At 39.2% G+C, this 18,088-nt stretch overlaps 2 protein-coding genes across 5 annotated transcripts in view; both read left to right on the top strand.

Moving 5' to 3' along the window:
- Window positions 1-63: 63 nt before the first annotated feature.
- Window positions 64-3,211, top strand: LOC149118088 (uncharacterized). Its single transcript, XM_089289183.1, has one exon. The coding sequence runs from the start codon at window positions 844-846 to the stop codon at window positions 2,548-2,550; it is 1,707 nt and encodes a 568-aa protein (XP_089145309.1). The 5' UTR covers window positions 64-843; the 3' UTR covers window positions 2,551-3,211.
- A 5,354-nt stretch (window positions 3,212-8,565) lies between these two features.
- LOC110064825 (uncharacterized) overlaps window positions 8,566-18,088 on the top strand; it is a 9,589-nt gene continuing 66 nt past the window's right edge. The window contains exons 1-10 of one of the 4 annotated variants that reach the window (XM_089289149.1): window positions 8,566-8,821; window positions 9,009-9,069; window positions 9,169-9,195; window positions 9,309-9,335; window positions 9,763-9,797; window positions 9,973-10,026; window positions 10,413-10,466; window positions 13,093-13,173; window positions 13,515-13,557; window positions 16,785-18,088. The exon at window positions 16,785-18,088 is cut by the window's right edge and continues 66 nt beyond it. In XM_089289149.1, the coding sequence (XP_089145275.1) occupies window positions 8,735-8,821; window positions 9,009-9,069; window positions 9,169-9,195; window positions 9,309-9,335; window positions 9,763-9,797; window positions 9,973-10,026; window positions 10,413-10,466; window positions 13,093-13,173; window positions 13,515-13,557; window positions 16,785-17,857 (1,542 nt within the window). In that variant the 5' untranslated portion in view covers window positions 8,566-8,734 and the 3' untranslated portion in view covers window positions 17,858-18,088. Of the gene's footprint in view, window positions 8,822-9,008; window positions 9,070-9,168; window positions 9,196-9,308; window positions 9,336-9,762; window positions 9,798-9,972; window positions 10,027-10,411; window positions 10,467-13,092; window positions 13,174-13,514; window positions 13,558-16,784 lie in introns of all 4 variants that reach the window. The other 3 variants (XM_089289156.1, XM_089289162.1, XM_089289169.1) reach the window with 3 other exon arrangements.

The following is an 18,088-nucleotide window of genomic DNA, read 5'->3' as shown; positions in this document are numbered from 1 at the left end:
CCCGGAACTCAATTTCGCCAAATTGTAGAAGGCCAAGCCGGTGCGCATTATCAAACAGGGTTTCTCAGTCTCTTTAATGATCACAAGGAGCCCGGCAGCAATAGTGTGTTTGACGGCTGCACCAAGGATGTGTTTGAGAACTATAACAAGAAGAGGATTGTGATTCAGAACTGAAGAAGAGAGTGCAAACATCAAATGACGATAACCTGCTTCGATTGCAGAAAGTCGTAACACAAGTCAAGGGTCTCATTTTCGCCGCAACAAGCGTACTCATAATTTTAAACATTTGTGCGGGTTTCGACCTACTGTCCCCGGTACAGTGGAAGCAGTTTCAACAAATAATGGCTATTTTCAGAAACAATCTGGCTCCGGCATCAGTTTTCAGGACTGTCAATTAACTTGTCGTCATCATCATGTGATATCTAGTAGTCAGGGGAAACTAAACATAAACCTAAAACAGCTCTTGAAAGTGTCAAATAGCAGCGTAACGTAGAGATCGCGGGCTTGGTCAGTGTAATCCCCCGCAGGCTCAGGGTAAAGACAGTATGCCAACAACAAAACAAGTAAGACAGTAAGTATGCAGTGCGGATTAAACATAGGTGACAAACCCTGTATGCTTAAGATTGACCCCTTGTGATTTATTCAGTTGGCACGAGTGGATTGAGGAAATATTGAATAATAAGTTATTTTTAATGCCCGTCGGGGGAAAGCGGGAACTGGCGAAGTAAGCACATTTTTAGATAATGATAGTTAAATCAGGCCTATTTTTGGAAGTAGCTGTGCTCAAATTTCAACCCTTTTTCGATGACTTCCATTTCGGTCGAATATCCTTCCTGAGAAGAAATGGCTGGAGAAATAGTGGTAGGTGTGTTTAAAGCCACTATTGGTTTGCTCATGGATGAGGGCCGTGACTGGTTAGCGGAAAAACTCAAGGAAGGCGATGTGACGGATGAAAAATTTCGTGACTGGATCATTCGGGAAATCAATGCTATGAATTTGAAGTTAGATGCAATCGCTTGGAAGGACCTTGGAGCAAGCATGAACTTTTTCAAGGAAGGACTCGCGCTGATGTATAAAGTGCTTGAAAAAGTAAACGACAGCGAGCACGGTATGGTACATGAGGCATCAATGGAGACGTTACACGCCTGCTCTCTTTCTTCTACAGCTGGTCAAACTACGGTTTGTCTTGCTGAGGGAATGAAGAACTTTACGCTGACTGATTCAGATGAATCGAAGAAAGAGGCACTGTATGATGCGAAAAAGAGATTCAAGGATGCCCGCAAGAAAGCAACCGAGGCCTTCAGCAACTCGGCACTGCGGCCGGCGGAGCGAGTGTTAGCCATGCAGTATCGTATTATGGCGACATTACTCGAGAAAGTGGACAACCCTGCTAGTGCATTAACCGCGTGTAAACTGTGCTTAGAACAGCTTCACGCTATGACGTTGGTTCAGAAAAGTCTTAAAGTGGAACTCAAGAAAAGTTTCAAGTTTTTGCTGAGCAGAGATGAACGCAGGGAAATCATTTCTGCCGTTTGCCAAATAAATCACGTCGTCTACGTTATTGCCGAGATGGTTGGCGATCTTAAAACAGTCTTGAACTGGCCATGTATCATACTCGGAGGAGAGCAGCTTGATCCCTTGCGTGACGTACGTGTGGTGAAGGTGATGAGAAAACTTCATAAGCAACAATCTGGTGCATTGAGGTCATTTGGTCAGGAGGAGGGCCACGAGCTAAAGGGTCCTCAAAGTATCGCCGCAAACACTCGAGGACAGCTTGTTGTAACAGACAACATGAATTGTGAATTAAAAGTGTATGACAGTAAGGGCAAGTGCTTGTCCCATTGCCCACTTCTTGGCAACGATGACAAGGCTGCAGTGGTGAGAGTTCGAAGTGTAGCGACAGATCAGAATGACAGAATGTACATTCTGGTAGACTCCAGGCCAGCTAATACTGTGTATGTGCTCAGCGACACACACACGAATAGAAATTGTTTTTCTCTGGAGGAGAGACTAGGAGGCCGCTCTTTGACAGTAAACAACAACAATCAAGTACTTGTCTTGGTGGAGGAAGATCTGAGCAAAACCCCGAGTACATGCATGACGATCTCCATTGAATGTAAAGTAGAAGTGTACCGCCCTAATGGACGACTTGTACGCAGCTTTGGACAGGGAATATTAAAAGATACTGTCGATATCACAGCTACTAATGATGGCAGTGTTATGGTGCTACAAGGAAATTCTTGTGTTCACGTGTTCGACGCTGAAGGAAGCCATGTCCACCAGTTCCAAGTGATGGGCAATACTGGCCCTGAAACAGGCGCTGCAATGACATTTCACCAGGCAACCGATCATACGTTTATTGCTTCAACAAATTCAGACCATCGCCTGCAGGTCTCGATACACGGCAAAGATGGCGTCTTTCTTCGCAGCATTCAACTCCACGAGAAAGGGAAGTGGTGCATTACGGGAATCGCAGTCACCATGCAGCTGAACATTGCTGTGTCCATATACGATGAATGTCAAGAGGACAGTACAGTACTGGTTGCTTGATGTGGTCTGCAACTGAATATTGCTCTTTATTAGGCTATAAATTACAAACACAAACACAAGCGGTATTGTTATGTCTGGCTGAAGATAATCGAAACAAGTTAGCTCAACCTTGAATTCCCTGCAATCGAGCTCTAGACTACCTGGGGAGCTTTTCGGCAAAGCTTCACAAAATTAAGTACAACTTGTTCTTTTATTGAAATGTGAAATTTTAAAAGAGAATTGCATTTTTCCAACCGATTGGCACGAAACTCTTTCATTTTATAATTAACAGCCATAAGGGGTTTTTCCTTTCCAAAACTGGAATGAATGGCATGGTTTTCCGGTCGAACAGGAAAATTTGCCCGGAAGGGAAATTTCCCTTGACAAGATCAGCGACGTGTATGACTAATGATTCATAATTGTGTTGCCTCAAACGAAGTACTTAAGATATATATCTTATAAACCAGACGCGAGGGCCGTGATGCCAGAATATTGGCCCAAGACGGTTCTTGCATGAGAGTGCGGACCGCGGGCAGCGAGGTCCGTACAGTAAAGTCCAAAGGCAGATATTCTACCCTGTGCAGTCCCGAGCAAACTTGGTTAATATTAGACTTATTACATAATTATTTATAGCTCGATAACAATTTTTAAAATTGATTTTTTTAAAAAGTAAGGAATGTTATTTGTATTCAGTAGTATTTTTTAAGACTGGAACTTGGCAAGTCAGTGTAATCTTAAAAGGGGCTATGTCTCGGTAGACTATTTTGAGTCAATTCTTCTGATGAGCAGAATTGTCTTTAGAATGTGAAGTAACCTCGAGATAAAAGCTTTCCACGGTAGCAGGCACCAAAAAGTGAAACTAAGAGTAAACAAGAAGGGCTAAACTGACAAAGGTTAGGAAAGATTTCCTGTCAAACTCGAAAAAGTTGGCCAATGTTTTTCTAAGACGCGCCTTCCGAGAGGTAGCGCGTTATCCGGCTTATCCAGTGCTTCCACTTCAAGATGTTTTATCTACTCGCTTGCTCATCACAAAATATGCTTCTAGAAAGTTACCGTGGACCGCCTAGCGTGCAAGAAGGCTCACCTCGTACCTTGACGCTGTCTAATTACAAGAAAAATGTGACAGCCAATGTGAAAACTATGGTTGTTCGTAGTGTGTGGGCATATCAAAAATTACGGCTACTGAGACGTAATTCCTGGCTTCAAAATGCAGGTAAGAGCCGCATCGTTTGAGAACTTTGCACTAGTGTTGTTCATTGATTTCAGATTCTCAAAGTTCCCCGGCCTTTTAATTTTCGGCGGTAACTCGGCGCTTTTCGTTTTGCCGCGTTACAATTTCTGCCGCGTTTTCTTCATTCCGCGCCCCAACTACACTCTTTTATAATGCTTTTTTTCCGGCCGAGGCTGAATATTCATATATTTCTACCGATTTTAGGCTGGAAATATTCTTGTGAATATTCTTAGATTATAGCGCATGACATTTCTGTTTTGGAATGTATTTGGTGTCTGGACGGTGTTGAAGTGATCTTGGAGCCAGCCTGCGGGCATTAAAGCCTGATATGAGTACATAACATCTTGCAGAAATCTTAATTCAGGGCCGTAGCCAGAAACAAATTATGACTGAGGCAGTGTCCTAGATATGAGTTGTGACTGAGGCAATGTCCATGGTTTCATTCTCTTCATGGGAGTTTAGGGTGTTTTGGTGACTTTAAACAACAAAAACGAAAAATATGACTGGGGCAAGTGCCTCGTTTTGCCAGTTACTAGCTACGGCCCTGCAATTATTAGCATCGTACATACGGATAGGGCTGTTTTTGTTCCTTTTTGGCTAGTTTTGCGATTTATTAGTTAGAGAAAGGAAGAATTTGATACGATTTAGTTAAAAACATAATTCTGTTGTATTTTTGAACACAAAATTATGTTCTTTTTGGCAAAATCCTAGCCTCGACTTTAATCTTAAGATAATCTTAAAATTTCGCAAATTTCAGCTTCGATACCCCTTTAAAATATATTCTTCTAAAATAAAAGAGAGAGAGAAAAGAGTGTAATAAACTTTTCACTTCACGGTGTATCGATAAACTGAATCTTTATACACTGAGTTTGTTATGATTCCAGATTACCACTACGAGAAGAAACATATCTAGTGCTATCTTTTCGAAGCCGGCTTACTTAATTTTCGACGTATTCTTTGAATTACCAAAAATGCAACAGTTTTTGGAAGAAAAGTTGCCGATTTCTTCAGTGATCAGCTCTCCAAGTCTGAAAAGTATCCCAAGAGCTCTTTGTCGATCACGCCAATGCCGTCGTTTACTGATCAGTTTGCTTAGCTTGGCAAAGCCGTCTGCCAGGAATACCGCTTTCTCCTCGGAAAACCAATCCTGAAGCGCTAGATTCCTGTTGAAAAGTCAAGTTTGTGTTGCCGCTTTACCCTGTCCTATTTTTACCCTTGCCGGAACAGTCGGACCATTCCTTCGCTTAGGAAACACAACACACATGAACTTCTTTCTCATTCTAAAGTTAAGCAAACAAAGTAGAAAAATCGGTATTAATTTTGCGGTTTCCTGTCCTTTTACAGTTCGAAACTCCAAGAATCCGGCAATTCTGTTCTTTTTTTCCCCTTTTTTCAGATCTGACGACTCGTCTGTTATGTATTTCTCGGACCGGCGCGGACTAGGTGTCCTAAAGAGCGTTAGACGAAGTCTTATGCGAGTTATTTTATTTAAAAAATCTATATTTTTTTTATCGGTACGAGTATTAAAATAGGTCACATCTGAATATGTCAGATCATAGCTGACACCGCCAGAAATTCGAGACATTTGAGTCCGCGGATTTAACAGCGGCAATTTGTTAAAAAATAAACGAAATGGCCGTCGCGAAAAGAAAGCATTCGGCGGTCGAAAATAAATTTGATGCAGTCACCTGCAAGAGCTCCAGGTAAAAAATGTTCACTATTACTTGCTTTAGCTCTCTCCATTTCAGCAATGCCTTGTGCGGTATTTTCGAACCTAGGTACGTTCCGGCTCTCTGTTTAAAAATATAGTGCATGGACGACGTATTTTCCAAAATGTTTAGTTGAAAATTCGCTTTCAACTGTTCTCGCCACGTATAATTTTCAGACATGGCAATACACAAAGAGAAGGAACAATTTCCCTCGAAGAAATCAAAATTCCCGCAGAACAAAATGGTAAAAACCACTGGGAAAAAACAATGACTATGGGCTCATATACAGCTGATGAGAAGCAAAAGTGAAGCATACACAAAGTAAATTTTGTATTTAGTGGTAAAACCACTGATCTCAAATATCGTTTTAACGTAAAAGTAGAGAAAAATATCTTTCAAGTGATGTGTTTTGGAGCAAAATTGGAGCATAGACGGTCGAAACATCGTAGTTCAAAGATAGCGAATTTTGCAATTTTATCGTGGATTGCCATGCGATGTTTACCGAAGGCATTTTCTTCATGGTTTTCAAAAGTAAAAAGGAAACATCGAAATTAGTCGTATGGAGCTGTGAGACCCAAGGTGAGGTATTTTAGCATACATATTTTTCATTCCAGTATACACATTTTTACGATCGCATTCAGTTTGACGATTATCGTTGGTTATAAACTATGAGTTTTGATTCTGTCGATAATTCTCCCTCTACGCCTTGTAATTTTTCGAGTGAAAACATCTCGCAGAAAACCTTCGAAAGGAAACATAAAATTTTAAGCCTCCTCTTTCATTTGTGCACGATGTGTTTTGTGATAGATCAGTCTATCGTGTCTGGCATGCACATATTTACATTTGCTAATTCTTCAAGAAATATTCCATTAAATATCTCATTCTTCATACATTTTCTTTGTACATTTGGCGTTCGATTTCTTCGCGGCAAGGTTACAGATACCGCTGGATTTTACATTCGCAGGTTCACATGTCACCGATTTCTGGCGATGGTTGAATTAAATTAACGTAATTATTGCTTTGTCCTTGGCGGGCTAGAGAATATATCCAGTTACTAAATCGATCACAAAATTACAACTAACCGGCAATAATTACGTAATATATATATATCATTTGCTTATCTAACTTCAAGATTTAGGGGTTTAAGAATTAGTTTAACCCGTAAGGGTTTCATAAAATATTGGATTACCAATCTGCCGGAGAGATTGATATTTCGGCCACTGATATGATCGGGCGAACCTTGTCAGTAATTTATACAACGTTAAAATGTTGTCTTGTAGTGTTCTTGGGCCTCAAAGACCTCAAACGTATCGTTAATTTTCCAGATAACAATTTCTTTCCCTGTTGCTGTTTTCTTCGCTTTTCAGCGATCGGCCGGTTCTACTTCAGTCGCATTGTTTCCCAGGAGAAGTTATTGTGATCTTGTGCAGCACCAGTCTACAAATGGTGACGTCTAGGATCTTAAATTGCCCCGATTTTTAACAGTTCGCACGCTTCCTTCAGAAAGTGCAAATTAATTAAAAGCGACTGATGATGAATTCATAAGTACATTTGTTTTCAGTAAACATGTAAGGCTGTTTATTATTTTATAAATAAATTTTCCACGTTAACCACGTAGTGACGGACAGTGGAAGTGCTTTTACACAGGCTAGGAATATCATGTTTTAATTATCCTGTTTGTGAGAAATCGTGAGAAGTTGAGTTAAGTCAATAGGTTTGACAAGAAAAAGTTGGCAGTTCTTCCGATGTGAGTACAGGATTAAGTTATTAAATGTAAATATCTAAATATCGTCATTGTTTTTTAAGTTGTCTCGTCTCTGTTGAGGTTAGGTGATCGTGCAAACAGTATATAATTATGTAAACAGTCCAAGAATTATTTTTTTATGAAATCTCCATTTATGCGTCGCATTTCATGCCCGTTGATCACACAGCTAAAATCACTGAGCTAAAATCGCTTCTACGCAATTCTAACATAAAAAGCCAAGAGAATCATGTGGCTTTCGTTATGTATGGCGACGTAGTAACTTCAAATATAATCTGCCATCAGGCGTTCTTTAATTTACATATATTTTTTCGCGGCTTATTTTTTATTGTATTTTTAAGTCTCTCCCAAACTGCCGCGAAAAATAAGACCGCCTGCTTTCAAGAATTCCAAGGCAATTATTGCAACTTCCGAAAACAATCGTGATATAAACCGGCCTTAATTTACTGGGCCACGTGCGAATTCATGCAATGTACCCTTCTCGGTGATTAGATTCCCTTAATTTCTCATCACCTGACGGCACAGTGTTTATACTGTAAGGAGAACCGAAAGTGTAAATCGCTTTTGAAAAAGGTAGTCTGTGATGTCATCATGGCAATTGTTCCTTGTTTCTCAGAGATGATGTAACCATCATCAATGCAAATGGTACTCCATGCTGAATTTTCGTGTTATAGATAAGTAAACAAAGTCGGGAAACTCTTTTCACTTTAAACTAGCTCAGTACGTTTGTCAGCGGTTCAGGGTAGAAGTTAGAGCAAGAATGGCAGTGTTTCGCTTGTTCGTTTTGTTGGCTTTCGTATTTTTCTTGGGTTCATCCGTTACGCCGCAGAACAAATCTTCAAACCGGGTAATCACAATAGTAAACCTTTTGTAATTATACACAGCAATGTCATTTGACAATTTGGCAAATTAGACTGAGTATCTGCTAAAATCGCTTCTACGCAATTCTAACATAAAAAGCCAAGAGAATCATGTGGCTTTCGTTATGTATGGCGACGTAATAACTTCAAATGTAATCTGCCATCAGGCGTTCTTTAATTTACATATATTTTTTCGCGGCTTATTTTTTATTGTATTTTCAAGTCTCTCCCACACTGCCGCAAAAAATAAGTCCGCCTACTTTCAAGAATTCCAAGGCAATTATTGCAACTTCCGAAAACAATCGTGATATAAACCGGCCTTAATTTACTGGGCCACGTGCGAATTCATGCAATGTACCCTTCTCGGTGATTAGATTCCCTTAATTTCTCATCACCTGACGGCACAGTGTTTATACTGTAAGGAGAAACTGAAAGTGTAAATCGCTTTTGAAAAAGGTAGTCTGTGATGTCATCATGGCAATTGTTCCTTGTTTCTCAGAGATGATGTAACCATCATCAATGCAAATGGTACTCCATGCTGAATTTTCGTGTTATAGATAAGTAAACAAAGTCGGGAAACTCTTTTCAGTTTAAACTAGCTCAGTACGTTTGTCAGCGGTTCAGGGTAGAAGTTAGAGCAAGAATGGCAGTGTTTCGCTTGTTCGTTTTGTTGGCTTTCGTATTTTTCTTGGGTTCATCCGTTACGCCGCAGAACAAATCTTCAAACCGGGTAATCACAATAGTAAACCTTTTGTAATTATACACAGCAATGTCATTTGACAATTTGGCAAATTAGACTGAGTAGAGGTGTTCATTTTGTCTCATGCAAAGTTTCCCTCCATTTGACTAGAACCTAAAATTGCTAGTTCTGTACTTCACTAGAAGGGTTTAACATCTTATATCCGAAATATTTTTAGAGTACCGGCGCCACAAACAAACCAAACTGCTGTGCGCTGCAAGTTGGATGCAGTAAAGATGGTAAGTCAAAATTATCAAATAATTATTGGTCATTTATTTAGATGTTGCGAAACATCTAAATAAATATTGTAAGATAATATCTATCTCATGTTTCAATAGGAAAAGATGGAAAAGATGGACAAAACGGTGAGTTTCAATCAACAATAGTTTGTTATTTTATCGTTAAAAGCCTTCCATTCGTATTAATCAGGGATTAGTTTGTTTATCGATAATCAAATTACGATTTGCTTTCCACACAGGAAAAGATGGACGAGATGGAATAAACGGTGATGTAATGATTTTTGAAGTACATCTCAAGCGTAATATGCAGTCTAATATATTTGCTTGCTTGCGAAATGAAAACAGAATCATTACCTCCTTATGATTAAAATCATTTCCGTCTGACCAGAAGAAAAGAAACCAAACAGATAATGACAATTACAATGTCACAGAAAAGTCAACAAATTGACGAATCAAACGAAACGAAATTATAGGAATTTTAATTGTTGACCATTGTTGGCCAAACAGATTTTAACCTCTGCGTCTAGAAGTATTCTAGTAAATGCTATTAAAAAGGTAAGTAGTGCAACTGGAAAAAATCTGACGGAGAGAAAAGAGTGCGCGATCTAAGACATATCAGTGAAATTGCTTTAAGTGATCTTCTATGTTGTGTTTACTACAAACCAGCTGACAAACTCTAAATTTCTAAAACAGGACGCGACGGACGCGATGGGAAAATTGGAGCAAAGGTTAGTAACGTTTCTGGCTCAAATGCGCCTTTATTGTTATATCGGAGACAAAGAATATATGCAACAGACCAAAACATATAAGATTAATAATTTGATTGTATGGTACTTCCATTCACTTTAACACATCACGCATAGACAGTTTGTTACCATGGTCACTAAGTGATATTTTTTCCAGGGTGATAAAGGTGACACAGGGTTGAGGGGACTGGATGGAAATGGTGGCGTCAAGGTGAACTGTACTTGTAACTTAAAACTTATCCTTTGTCAGTTTAATCCATGGCCGAGAGTAAATTGATAATTCATTAAGGAGTTAAACATACAGTTCTTTTCGAAAAAAGTTTTGCGTATTTAACAAAGTTAAGACTAGTGTTTTCCTAACAAACGTTTGTTTTGTTAAACAGTTTTCAGATCGTAACATTGTTACTTTAAAAAGAAATCAGTTTTAATGGTTTTGATCAAAAAGGAAAGACTTCCATAAAAATTTGATGAATAGAGGTTATCGCAGGGCAGTAAAGATAATATCTCAAAGTACCTTATTAAGTTTATACTGAATTTCCAAGCGTTTTTACCATTAAAAAAGAAACGTTAATTTTATTGTAATACTGTCTCTTTTAGGGCGAAAAAGGAGAACCTGGGCTAACAGGAAAGGATGGTAATTTTAGTACAAAAGTAAGTTCCACTGTCCCTTACCTTAATCAACACCTGGACTAAGAGGAAAAGATGGTAATTTCAGTACAAAAGTAAACCAAATTGTCCCTTAGATTAAAACTAAGACTAAGAGGAAAGGATGGTAATTTAAGAAAAAAAGGAAGTTCCAATGTCCCTTAGATTAGAACCAAGACTAAGAGGAAAGGATAACAATTTTAGTGCAAAAGTAAGTTCCATTGTCCCTTAGTTTACAATCACTGACTAAGAGGAAAGGATGGTAATTTTAGTACAAAAGTAAATTCCATTGTCCCTTAGTTTAGAACCAGGACTAAGAGGAATGGATGGTAATTTTAGTACAAAAGTAAGTTCCATTATCCCTTAGTTCAGAACCAGGACTAAGAGGAAAGGATGGTAATTTTAGTACAAAAGGAAGTTCCATTTTTTCCTAGTTTAGAACCGAGACTAAGAGGAATGGATGGTAATTTTAGTACAAAAATAATTTCTATAATCCCTTAGTTTAGAACTAGGACTAACAGGAAAGGATGGTAATTTTAGTGCAAAAGTAAGCTCTATTGTCCCTAAGCTTAGAACTAGGACTAAGAGGAGAGGATGGTAATTTTAGAAAAAAAAAGTAAGTTCCGTTATCCCTTAGTTTAGAACTAGGACTTAGAGGAAAGGATGGTGATTTTAGTGCAAAAGTAATTTTCATCACCCCTTAGTTTAGAACTAGGACTAAGAGGAAAGGATGGTAATTTTAGTGCAAAAGTAAGTTCTATCGTCCCTAAGCTTAGAACCAGGACTAAGAGGAAAGGATGGTAATTTTAGAACCAAGGTAAGTCCTGTTATCCCTTAGTTTAGAACTAGGACTAATAAGGCGTAGGGCAAACGTCGAATCTTAGTCGAATTTAATTCGTCGAACCTATTAATTTTGAAATAGGCGCATGAATGGTGCGACGTTTGCTGCAATTAAATTCGACTCAAATTAATTCTTTCGACTCTAGCAGAGGTTCGACTTGCCACGTCGGATAATGCGACAGTGGTTCAGCGTTTCAACAAACGCCGCTCTAAACACGGCCTCAACTCAATTCATAAATCATGCATATTACGAAATAATTGATTCAAATGTGATGGACTGGCAAACGTCACAAAAATACATACTCCTCCATCTGCCAAACTCTATTTCTCCCCCTGACGAGCATGTGCTGTACAAAGACAATTTCGGGAGCTGGAATGCATTCTCGCCCCTATGGGCCGCGCTCCTTTTGGTCAGCACCAAAAGGAGAGCGGCCTCTGGGGGCGAGAATGCCGGAAGAGAATGCCAAAAGTCTTTGCTGACATCGCACAGCGTGATGGGAATGTGTTGTTCCTGTTTCAATAACACTAAATATAAATGCTTGAGATGCGAATTGCCTACTTGCAGTAAATGCTCAGTGTTTGAAGAAAACGAGGACGTTGAGGGATAGACAGCCGGTTAAAGCGTTGAATACTGCGAAGCTTCTGACAAGGACCTAAAGAGAGCCGCGCAGGGTCTCCCGTTGTCTGAAGAGAAGAGTATCGGCATTTCGCCAGCAAGTCCTAGCAGTAACTAGTCGCGCATCGAGTGAATAGCACGGGGACACGTGCTTATTCCCGTGTTTTAATGAAGTGCAACTTGCCAAATAGGATCGACGTAGGTTCGACGCTTGCTATCACGCTGGAATTAAGTCGACTCTTTGGATTCGACGTTTGCCCTAGGCCTAAGAGGAAAGTAAGGTAATTTTACTGCAAAAGAAAGTTCTATTGTCCCCAAGCTTAGAACTAGGACTAAGAGGAAGGATGGTAATTTTAGTGCAAAAGTAAGTTGTATTGTCCGTTGGCGTATAGTAGAACCAGGACTAAGAGGAAAGGATGGTATTTCAAGTACAAACATAAGCTCCACTGTCCCTTAGTTTAGAATCAGGACTAAGAGGAAAGGATGGTAATTTAAGTGCAAACATAAGTTCCATTGTCCGTTAGTTTAGAACCAGGACTAAAAGGAAAGGATGGTAATTTTACTACAAAAGTAAGTTCCATTTTCCCTTAGTGTAGAACCAGGACTAAAAGGAAAGGATAGTACATTTAAGTTTAGTACAAAAGTAAGTTTTGTTGTCCCTTAGCTCAGACTGAAAGAGTAAGAGAAACCTTTTGCTTGCCTTGAACCCTGGCTTAGGGGAGCACAGTTGTACTAAAGTATAAAGTCCTGTTTATCTTAGTTAAGTAGCAGAGCTCCTTACTTTTGTTAGTTTAATTGTGTGACATAAAGTTAATTCATTAGGTTTGTTATTATCACGTACTGGGATATTTTGTATTTTTTGAGATTATAGTATTTAATTTGTCAAATTTTTGTCAGTGGTATCCAAGATATTGCGAACTCCACCAGAGAAATCAATCAGAGAAAAATGTCAAGAGCAAAAGATATATTTTGTAAGAGTATCTTAGCGACAGAAACGCAACGTTTTTGGCTTCCATCTTTTTTTTTTTCTGATTTAGAAGTAGTAGAAGTAAAGAGCACCTCAATGAACAAAAGTAGATAAATGTTTTTTTTTCTCGTTTAGCTTCTCGAAAAAGGGCGATCTCAAGAGTACGTTAGTAAAATAAAGTTGCTGAATTATTTTTATGTTTGATCGAGGGTGAGAAAGGATCTACTGGAGAGAAAGGAACACGTGGAGAAAAGGGACAGAAAGGAATGCCGGGAACATGTGACACGCAGGTAGAAACAGAAACCGCCATGTATAGAATGAATAAACTTTGTTCTGAGTGTAGGGTAAGGACAATTCTAAATGCTGTGCCGAAAATAACTCAATCAGAAGTAGTCTCCTTATAAATTCCTTCACAATATGCAAACAATTTACTGGGGAAATTTCATTTTGATTGCTGCAGACTTGTTAATGGCATTCAATGCCAATGACATTCTAATTTGCATCGTCGATGACATTCAAGAGTTTTATTCTCAATTCCTTCATAGCCTGAATTTTAGTCACCAAGGAAATTTCACTTTGATAAAATGCAGACTTGTCAATAACTAATATCTAACGCCCTTATCCTTTGCAGGGATCCTCCTCGTCTTCCAGTAGACCAGAATGTTGTGCAACTGGTAAGTAAAATTAAAGCCTGCCTTCAAGTGCCAACCGTTTTTCGACAATATAAAAGGAAAATCGAATTAAATGATTTTCAATTTTTGGATGTGGTTTCCAGTCAGATTTCACTTAAATACGCTCTTTGAAGTTTTGTTTTCTGATTATGTTGGATAATAAATTTATTATTTGCGGATCCGTTTCTTGATTGGTTCCTCACGCGCCTATTTGTCATGTAACCGGTGCGCGATGACATGTGTGCGGTGCAATCACAGGTGTCCAATTTCAACTTTTTGTAATTGGATACCAACGCTATTCGGGCGCACGTCAATTACGTGGCTTCCCTAACAGTTTTTACAACCTAGGGAAACCCTACTGTTTTTTTCGCTACTTTTTTAATCTGGAAGTTTGTCATTTATGCGATTTATTAGTAATCGGTTCTCGTTTCATACAATTAGCATAATAATTGGAGCGAGTGCGGTACAATTCAGGGAGTAATCGCGGGAGTAATTTCAAAATCGAACGAGCGTAAAGGGCGAGGCCAGGGCGCTTATATGTAGGGCGGTGAAACGAGCGGGTCCGAGCAAAAAGGTGTGATGCAGTAGACTGGGGTCTACTAAAACGAGCAGATTCCGCTTACTTACACAGGAACTTAGATTTCTAAAGAAATTCCACGAAACTCCCTTCTATATGAAGAGGAAGGTTTTTGGCGCATTTTTGTTCTGAGGCAATGGGAAAAGGTGAGTTTTTCAGGTTGCCGGAAAACTGGACTTCATATTTGGCGCTGTAAGATCTGCTCGCGCTAGTTGTACGCGTAATCTTTTGCATTTCTTCTGACTTACGAATAAACGTTATGAAACTCTTTACTCTGGTATCGCCGGTTAATTTGTACGTTTCTCAGAAAAATCAGAATAATGCTTAATCACAACCAAAATCTGTTTTCGATCAGTTTCTTATTGTTTCTGCTTGTTTGGCGAGCAGGAAAGTCTGACGCGTACAATTAGCTAATTTGCGCTTGCACTTTCAAGTCCGAGTCGGTGTTTTTTTAATTTCTCAATATAAAATCTTGCCAAAGTACTTTTTTCCCCCATCTTTGGTGCTGAGATGATGCGATATTTTTTGCCAACGCTAAAAGGCTACTAAGATCACGATTTCTTCATAGTGAAATTTTATACTGCGAAAATGAAGAAGCCAATTAGTTTTGAGAAGTCAAGCAACAAAATGAAATTGTTAATCGGGTTGATTGAAAAGTGGTATCGTAATTTTGCTGATTTAATATCTGCTGTCTTCCCACATTCCCAGTTAAACTTCTAACATGCTCTCAAATATTTATCAAATCAGTCAAACATATATAAAGCTAGAGATATTGTTTGAGTTGGATGTACGTTTTTACACGAAAGAGCGTAATTCAAGTCAATTTGTCATGTTTAGCTACAAAACACAGATTGCCGCGGGCGCTCCTTTTCATCGACAACCAGCTAAAATTGGATTTTTACACAAACGAAACTGAGTAATATTTACAGACGAAAGTTCTTATGCCTTGATGAGGCATCACGTGTTGCTTGCAATTCAGACGAAACTCAAACAAGCAAAATTTTATTACTTTTCGTTCGCGATAAACTCTATGGCGAAATCCCTGCAAGCGTGCGGCAAGAGGAGGGAAGTTTGAAGTTCTGAAACGCTGCTATATCCAAATATATCCGGCTGGTTTTTTACTATGTTATGTAAAAGCTATCGATCTTCGACATATGTAAAATTTAGAGTGGAGTAATGTGGAGTACTCGTAAAAGAAGCAGCGCATCACGGCTTGGTCATGATAAGCTGGACATAACCTGCATTCGACACAGTCTTACTTCACTCAAATTTGGGTAGCCTACGACGAAGTTACTTAAGCATCATTACAACAGACATAAACGTATTGACTTTTAGGTCTAAAGCACCAAAAAGGCTTTTGAAAATACACCACTGGTGGCTCAAAAATAAAGAAAGAAAAGTTGATTTCCGGTTCGTCGAGAGGAGATTTTTGGCAGCCATTAATCTCACCGGAAGCGCGGAAGGAGCGGTCGTGCCAGTCTTTCTCCGCATCACACATTGGACTAAGAGCGGACTGCCCGTTTCACCGCCCGGCCTTTTTCCGCCCTGGCGACGCCGATTTGAAATTACGAGCGCGATTACTCCCTGAATTGTACGACACAAGGTCCAATTACTAATTAATCGTATCTATAACAAATTTCGGAATTAAAAAATGTCTTTTGAGAACTTTTTTTGACTGAGCCAAAACGTCTGTAGCGCGTTTCCTAAGTTTTGAAAACTGAACGAAACAATGCAAAGGAAGCCATTAAAGCGCGCGTAATTGAAGTGCAAATCACGTGGGTATCCAATTACAATAAGTTCAAATTGGACACTTGTAATTGGACACCAACGTGATTGCGCGTGGACTACGTAGCAAATAGACGCACGGAGAGGCAATCACGATCGAGAATTTTGTTGTAGATACGATTAAGGGGGTGTTCCGGGCTGTAATATATTGGGCGACAAATTACTCCTTAACTTTGGCCCGAAAGTTCAGCGATAATTTATAATTACAAAATTGCCAGGCAAGGTTTAAAGCGAAATTTCTCGATACAATAAACAAGTGAAATACCCACGATTGTAAGCGTAATTTGTCACCCATGATATTAAAAGGTAATCAAATGGTATACTCGTGAACTTAGGAAATAATTTCACTTGCGTTTTGTAAAAATCACAAAAACTCTCTCCCTAAAGGCTCGGGAAATTAAATGAATTTTGACAAAGCGGACGTGAAATTATTTTCTCATTTCTCTCGTCACCATTTGATTACCCATAGTAATTCGATATCTGCACCTTTCGCACGCTTTTAAATTGCTTCCTTTTTATGTTTCCCACAGTCTTTAAAACCTACGAAAAGTGCTGCTGACTTTTTCGCCCAAAAGAACTTCTCAAAAGATTGTTTTTAATATCGAAATTTGTTATAGCTGCGATTAATTAGTAATTGGACCTCGTGTCGTACAATTCGTATATGGTAATCGCCAAACTTGGGCTTCGGCTGATAACCCCTTCCTCGACCTTGATTATTCTGGATATCACAAAAACCTCATCCAATAATTGTTTATAAATTTACAACTAGTGTTGTGGGAATGGTGTTTTAAGATGTAAAAATGTGAAGTACACGCATTGTTGAAAACCTACTTAACATGCCTCAATCAAGTTTTTGTGTTTCCCTCAGGATGCACTGGATTTCACTTCTTTGAGAAAGTCCAAGATCTACCAACCAAAGGAACTGAAGATGTCGAACATTTCACCATTAATGGAAGCGTGTTTCTCGCTTTTGCCAACTATCATGGCGATATTAATAAACACAAGACAGGCTCCATGATCTACAAGATGAATGAACAGACTGGAAAATTTAATTTGTATCAAACCTTGCAAACTAGAGGTGCCACTGGCCTTGAATACTTTTCAATCGCTGACAAACATTTTCTTGCCGTGGCGCATTTTTACGACGGAACGCATCTACTTGACTCTGCAGTTTATCAGTGGAATGGACTGCGCTTTGTTGTCGTTCAGAAAATACCCACCAAGGGGGCACATCGCATCATATTTTTTAAGATTAATGGACAAAACTATCTGACAATAGCAAACTACCATGATGGAGCTACACGTTCCATAAAGTCAGTGATCTACAAATGGAGTAGCGGCAAGTTTAACAAGTTTCAGGAAATACCAACTGAAGGTGCCCTGGAATGTGCTGCATTTGTAATAAATAATGACACGTTTATCGCTTTTGCCAACCATTACAACTCCAAACAGCAGTATGCAGTTCAGTCCACTGTGTTCAAGTGGTCAGCAGGACACTTTGTTAAACTGCAGTCTTTTCAGACATACGGGGCATACGGAGTGAACTCTGTTAACATCAATGGCCACACATTCCTCACGTTTGCTAACTATTACTCTGGAAGTAAACACAACACCGACTCGTTTATTTACAAGTGGGATGGCAACAAGTTTGTTCTGTTTCAGTCCATTCCTACTCGTGGAGCCCAAGCTTGGCATCCCTTTGTGATCAGCGGTCAAACGTTCTTGGGTGTGGCTAATCACTATGGTGACAGTCAAAAACACAACACTCTGTCAGTTGTGTACCAGGCCTCTGGAGCGCAGTTCATCAAGTACCAAGAGATTCCAACACACGGGGCACGTGACATGACAACATTTGAGCACAAAGGTCACACCTACCTGGCAGTGGCAAACTCTTACAATCAGAAATACAACACCAACAGCACCTTGTACAAGTGGGTATAGAGATGAAAACGGACAGTCTCGGATAGAAGTGACCAAAGACTCTAAAGAGCTTACGCGTAGTGTGTCAAGTTAGCTTTCGCTGTTGTAGACTAAGGGTAATAATCGAAGCCTTTTCTTACCAGTAAATTGGGATCGTTTTTTTGTGATGCCAGGGAAAATATAACGATCGATTTAAAATGAAAATATAGGAAAAAATCATGATTTTTTTAGAGGTTGGCATTTGTTGGTTAT

Source organism: Orbicella faveolata, unplaced genomic scaffold (genome assembly GCF_042242905.1).
Source record: "Orbicella faveolata isolate gen_17 unplaced genomic scaffold, um_ofav_v1 contig_1, whole genome shotgun sequence".
NCBI lineage: Eukaryota > Metazoa > Cnidaria > Anthozoa > Scleractinia > Merulinidae > Orbicella > Orbicella faveolata.
Note: the sequence above shows the minus strand (reverse complement) of the source record. Positions and strands in the feature narration are given on the sequence as shown.

Coding starts and splice junctions, on each gene's coding strand:
- LOC149118088 (XM_089289183.1), top strand. CDS start 844: ATGGCTGGAGAAATAGTGGTAGGTGTGTTTAAAGCCACTATTGGTTTG.